The sequence below is a fragment of the Bactrocera dorsalis genome, chromosome 6, assembly GCF_023373825.1.
Source record: "Bactrocera dorsalis isolate Fly_Bdor chromosome 6, ASM2337382v1, whole genome shotgun sequence".
Lineage (NCBI taxonomy): Eukaryota > Metazoa > Arthropoda > Insecta > Diptera > Tephritidae > Bactrocera > Bactrocera dorsalis.
The window spans coordinates 4,786,055-4,792,344 of record NC_064308.1 but is presented as its reverse complement, the minus strand read 5'-3'; the positions used below and the strand labels follow the sequence as shown (position 1 = coordinate 4,792,344).

General features: G+C 40.2%; 1 protein-coding gene across 1 annotated transcript; it reads right to left on the bottom strand.

Annotated features, from left to right (window-relative positions):
- Positions 1–4,799: 4,799 nt before the first annotated feature.
- On the bottom strand, positions 4,800–6,015 carry LOC125779183 (uncharacterized). Its single transcript, XM_049459825.1, has one exon. It carries the CDS (start codon positions 6,008–6,010, stop codon positions 5,417–5,419), a length of 594 nt encoding a protein of 197 aa, XP_049315782.1. The 5' UTR covers positions 6,011–6,015; the 3' UTR covers positions 4,800–5,416.
- Positions 6,016–6,290: the final 275 nt, after the last annotated feature.

The window sequence follows — 6,290 nt, the reverse complement described above, 5'->3', positions numbered from 1 at the left end:
CACCCAGAACCCGTTGAGGGAAGCAGAAAAAAAGAAAACCGCATCAAGGAAGCAAAAAGGCACTGTTCCACCAGTCAGGAATGCAATCGAGGAGCATTTCGATGTGTATGTACCGTCACGATGCAACTTATGCCATCAACCCCACTCTCTAAAGAGTGCCCAATTTCCAAGACCATGAAGCCCGTTCAGCGTCAACAGATCGCTAGAGCCCACGGTCCCTGCATGACGTGCTTGGCAGACACCCACGCTACTTTGGAGTGTATGTATGTCCGACGGGTCATGTCAATACTACCAACTTTGCGACCGCATCACACGTTTTTTCATCGTAAATAAAATTAAATTAAAACAATAAAAAACGTTAAAATCGGCTGTACCGCAGCTAATATAAACTTCACAGGTGAATTTCTTTTAGTAACTACGAGGTGTGTTCAAAAAGTATCGCGAATTTTGTGTTTTTCAAAAAATATTTATTTATTCATGAATATCTATTTTGTCCCCTTCAAAGTAATCCCCATGAGATATAATACAGTTGTGCCAACGGTTTTTCCAATCTTCGAAGCACTTCAAAAAATCATTTTTCTTTTATCTTCTTCAGCTCCTCCTTCGACGCCGTCTTTATCTCGTCAAGAGAAGCGTAACGTCGTCCTTTCATGGGCCCCTTCAGTTTAGGGAACAAGAAAAAGTCACAGGGGGCCTCATCTGAGGAATACGGTGGCTGCGGCATCATTAGTGTGTTGTTTTTGGGTAAAAAGTCGCGCACAAGCAACGATGTGTGAGCAGGGGCGTTACCGTGGTGCAAAAGCCAATTTTTGTTGTTCCACAAATCCGGGCGTTTTTGGCGGATTGCTTCGCGCAAATTGCGCATAACTTGCAGCTAATATTCCTTATCGACCGTTCTTCCCTGTGGCAAGAACTCATGATGCATCACGCCCCTGCAATCGAAGAAAACTGTCAGTTACGATTCGCGATACTTTTTGAACACACCTCGTATGTGTTCAGTTTGTATGGAAGCTATATGTTATAGTTATCCCATCTGAACAATTTTTTCGGAGATTATATTATTACCTTAAGCAGTAATCCATGTCAAATTTCGTGAAGATACCACGTCGAATAAGGAAATTTCCCGTGCAAGTATTTCATTCAGTTTATATGGCAGCTATATTAGGGTGTGTCATTCTGAGGCAACCTTTTTTTTCAACTGAAAAACAGGCTCAAAGCATTCGAAAATGTGTAAAAAAAAAGTCACTCAAAAGATGAGCTCTTAATATTAATATTAAGAGGTGCCTATTTCAAATTTTCTCTTTTCCATATAAATTACATGGAAAAAAATAATTATTTTGTGGTGGTTATTGTGCGGAGGTTTTATATGTGCTCCGATAGCTGCCAGTAGGGATGGTAAACTCGATTCCGATTCTACTCGAAAATCGAGTTTTCTCGTAAAATAATCGATGCTATATACTACATATAGTAAGCCTAACTGAACAATTGCCAATTTTTGTGAAGATACATTGTCAAATGTGAAAGTTTTCCCTACAAGAACTTGATTCCGATCGTTCAGTTTGTATGGCGGCTATATGTTATAGTGGTCCGATATCGGCAGTTCCGACAAATGAGCTGCTTCTTGAAGAGAAAAGAGAACGTTTGCAAAATTTCAAAACGATATCTTGAAAACTGAGGGACTAGTTCGTATGTGTATATACAGACGGACAGACAGACGGTCATGGCTAAATCGACTCAGCTCAACATACTGATCATTTATATATATACTTTGTAGGGTCTCCGACGCTTCCTTCTAGGTATTACAAACTTCGTGACAAACTTAATATAACCTTTCAGGGTATAAAAATTAAAAATACCATTTTTTATCGCATGTCAGTATCTTATATTTCGAGCTCATTTTGTGAAACTCCCAATCTTTCAATTAATTTATCTATATCTGAATGTGTGTTGTTTTTAATTTAACTTATTAGTAAATACAAAATTTCTATACCGCAAAGAATGTAGTCAAATAAACACAATACTTGAAAATTTTGAGTGGTAAGGTTTGCGTGGTGAGTGTACATCTCACCAGCAACACTACACACCCACATGTCAGTAATCGTTTTCACCAACCGACCGATCAAAGAGGATTGGTCAGATCAGGGTGGCACCGAATCGATTTTCACCCCTGATATTTTAAGATGAATTGTATTAAAAATTTATAATTGCTTCAAATAATGTTAAGTGATTTTATCGAAGTCTTGTCCGTAAAAAATAAATTGCTGAATTATTCTTCATTTGCATAAATTTTTAAATCATTAATTTCTTATTTAAAAAGGGATCTGTTGAAACTAAGTGCAACAAACAAAGTGGGTTTGGTTTTACCTTTAATTTGTTTGTTTTTATTTATTTTAAAGTTGGCCTCTTGGTGGTCAACCGATGACTTAGATTCTCGTATGAACGGTCGGTCAAGTAAACCCTATCGTTTGGAGAGTTTACTAACTGCTCTATTGGAAAACACAATGTTCGGAATTTTACCGCTTTCGGCCAAGAGAAGCAACTGCTTCGCTCTCTCAAGTCTTACTTGTTGCTGCTTCGGTGTGAGATCATGAGGCCATTTTACAAACTGTGTCAGATGCTGCGGTTGGATATTATCAGTTCTTTAGTCATTTGATTGGCAGTTCGTCGTGGATTTCGTTCAAGTTGCTTCTTCACGTTGCAGTCTTTTGATGACCACCTCCATAGCGTTTTGCGATGCTACCAGTATCATTGTAACGAGTGATGCTGCGATAAACAAAAACTTTATTCACATTAAGGTGGTTGAGCTCACGAACAATTGCTGGCTGTGATTTTCCAGCCAAATATGTTATTTGTTTTTCTAATTCGCCCCGTAGGCTAGTTGGGTAAGGACATTATTTGGTATAGATCGGTTCTTCACTTTATGTTATAACTTCTATGTCGATGGTCCCACTGTCGGCGACTGGACCAAAAAGTTCCGAATATACATATCAGAGAACGGCATCGGACCAAAAAGTTCCAAATATACATATCAGAGAACGGCATCGGCTGAATGAAAAACATTCGTACACGCTCAACAGCCGAATAATTACACTGTTCGGATCAGCCGATCAAACTTGCATGCGCTCACATTTTCGTTGTTGATTTTAAATTCACTCGCGTGTGTGCGATTTTTTGTTTCACTCCGAGTTTGTTCGGCTCGTCTTCAATATAATGATTTCGGACGCTTGCTCATTCGGTTCAACAATCATTGTTTTGAACAAGAACAACACTCAACTCGCAAAAATCAACTCATATGATTTTACTCATGCGCGCAGCGAGCGGCACTTTTTCTGCACAGATGAAATGTGAGAAGAACGAAAACAAAAACAAGCTACAACAACAAGCTGCAGTTCGTGGAACGCATGGGGCTTGCATAGAAATTGTTACTGTACATGCACGCTCACATCGTGTCGTCTTGTCGCTAATAGTTTACTCATAATCGATCAACTCAAATTGAACCGAATGATGCTTTCGTCAACGCATGCTCATTTTATTGAATGGTGACTTGTTCTGTGAGTTGAATTGAGTGAGAAATTTTGAACCGAAGACTCAAGATCCTCGGAATGATGTGTACGGCAAAATTAGTTGATTTTTACTCATCGCTCTGTTTTTTTCAGTGAGTTGGGTTGAATGAAAAAGTTCGCGTATGAGTAAATCAAGAAAATAGTGATTTTTGCAGTTCTCTGATACATATATTTATAATTTCTTTAACTTCATATTCATAGGGGTTTTCTTGAATATTATTCACTTGTTTAGAGATATTTTGTTTTAGTGGCAGGATCACATCCTTGAGGGTTATTGTGTCACTTTTTGTATTTATAACTGCTCCCAATTCTTTGAGAAGATCATCACCAATGAAGGATTTTATATAAGGTTTATTTTACATTGTAGCTAAGATATAAAAATTAAATACTAACAACAATTCTGGTCTAAATAATTGGGAGAGATACTTAAATGCTAAATGCTAAGAAATACATTTGCTGCTACTGTTGTCTTACTATGTCGGAATGCTTCTGGCGTTTCAACCTTATTTCTCGCCCAGCAGTTTCGATGAGTCTGGAGGCTTCCTCATTAACGTGCTGTCCTAAGCCTCAGTTCGTGAGGTGCAGGTCAGCAGATCTAATGTACCAAGGAGCTTAACCAAACTCCTTAGTACCTTACTTTGAAATGCTGGCAATACAGCTTTGACTTGAGCAACCCCATAGTTGGGCTCCGTAAGCCCAAACTGGTTTTAAGACTTGATTATATAATAACAGTTTGTTTTGTATTGATAGCTTAGATTTCCTGCCAACTAGGTGGTAAAGTTTGCCAATTTTCATATCAAGCTGGCTTCTTTTTTTTGACATGCTCTTTCCAGCGTAGCTTAGCATATAAGGTGATACCTAGGTACTTAGCACTGTTATGGTGTAATATAGGAATGTTATTTATATAAATTGTACAATATACCAGCGTTTTCAATTTAAAGTCGACATGAATTTATTTGGTGTCGTTTAATTTTATGAGCCACTTAGATGCCCAATTAGTAATTGCGTTGACTGCTGTCTGCACTCGTCGACTAGATACTGAAGTTGACTCTTCAGCTACTAACAAAGCTGTGTCATCCGCAAATGTCGCTGTCATATAACTAGAATCAGATGGGAGGTTACTGGTAAAAAGCATATGAAGCATATGGCCCCAACACGCTTCCCTTCTATCGGTTGCAAGTTTGAATACGCATCCTCTTGTTTAATGCGGAAGTATCTGTATTTTAAGTATTGTTCACGTATGCCACTAGTATACTTACGTGTTGTAAGATAATTCTGAGGTGGGAAATAAAACACACTGCTTTCCACACACTTTATAAAAGGTTTATTAAGTAGAGTTACACAATATAAATATGTATAAATATATGCACACTTTGCTTGGGTTTTTTGCGAAACCCACGGTGGTACACGGTTGGCGAACTTGCTATGTCACGTCACTCCCGTCACTTGGCGGTTTATTAAAACGGAGATTGCGGTGATTTTTGCGGTAGCACAAGTGCAAAATGCAAAAAGAATGCTGATAAAACTTAAATTCGCGGACGACTCTCTTTCTTCACGGATGAAACGGTGATAAAGCAATCCCGGTCGGGTCAATCCCTTTTGATGATTTGGGTGGTGAATATTGGCTAACATTACGAGTCGTCTCGTTGATGATCGTATGGTTGTTGTGTTGCAGTGTTGTAGTAGTGATCGGTGTTTGATGCGTGTGTGTGTATTGGGGTATACTGTGAGCTGTTGTGTGATGAGGTGTTGTGACGTGATATGATGTGATGTGTGGTGATGTGTGATGATGTGATGTGGGATGCTGCAGAACGCTCATAGCTCATGTGAACATCCCGGCCCCCCTAGGCGAATTAATCGGCTAGGAGCCGTTGCAGCTGTTGTAGTGTACTGAGTACAGCGCTCAACCCTCTTGAGCGTCGTTGGTGCTGACGATGAGCGTGGCGTGGCGGAGATGGCCGTGTACGCGTTGTGGTTGATTGGCTGCTTCGTCGACGCCGGATAGCATCACTACGTGGTCTGGTACGTGTGTTGGTGCTACTTTCCGACGGATTGGCTCGGCGCGGAAAACGATGGAATAGAGTGTGATGGGGCCTCTGGCAATATAGACAGGGGCCGTCGGCCCAGCACTCTATGGTGGCGTGGTCATCTGCCCGGCAGGTCATGCAATGCCCATGGGCTCTTGCAACCTGTTTTCGTTGAGCGGGCTTCATGCTCTTAAAAATGGAGCATCGTTTCAGGGCGTGTGGGCGATGGCACAGGCTGCAACATGGAGGCCCCTGTGGCTCCAATAGCTGCTCTTCTCTCATCTCCCTGACTGCTTCGGCGGATGGCGGTGGTCGCATAACCCTGGTCCTAGGAGCGGCAACGGGTGCAGCCGACGCTTTGGGTATAGCGATTTCGGACCTTACGGTGTTGGAGGTGGTTTGGGTCTCCTCTACGTCCATTTCTATGGGAATATAAAATTGTAATTAAATTGATTTTGTTTATAATATTAGAATGTAGTTGTTGTAGCTACATATCTATACATATGTATATGTATAATAAGTTGGTCTTCAACGCGCTTGTTTGAATTTATTTTTTGTTTGTGTACGGATTATAACGCGTGTTAATTTCGAATTAGCGGAATTGATTTATTATTGTTTGATTAATTTTGCGAGTTATTTTGCGGTTTAGTTTGAAGGTGTTCTTCGCTGTTTGGAAGAAAACACAGTTTGGTGACTGATC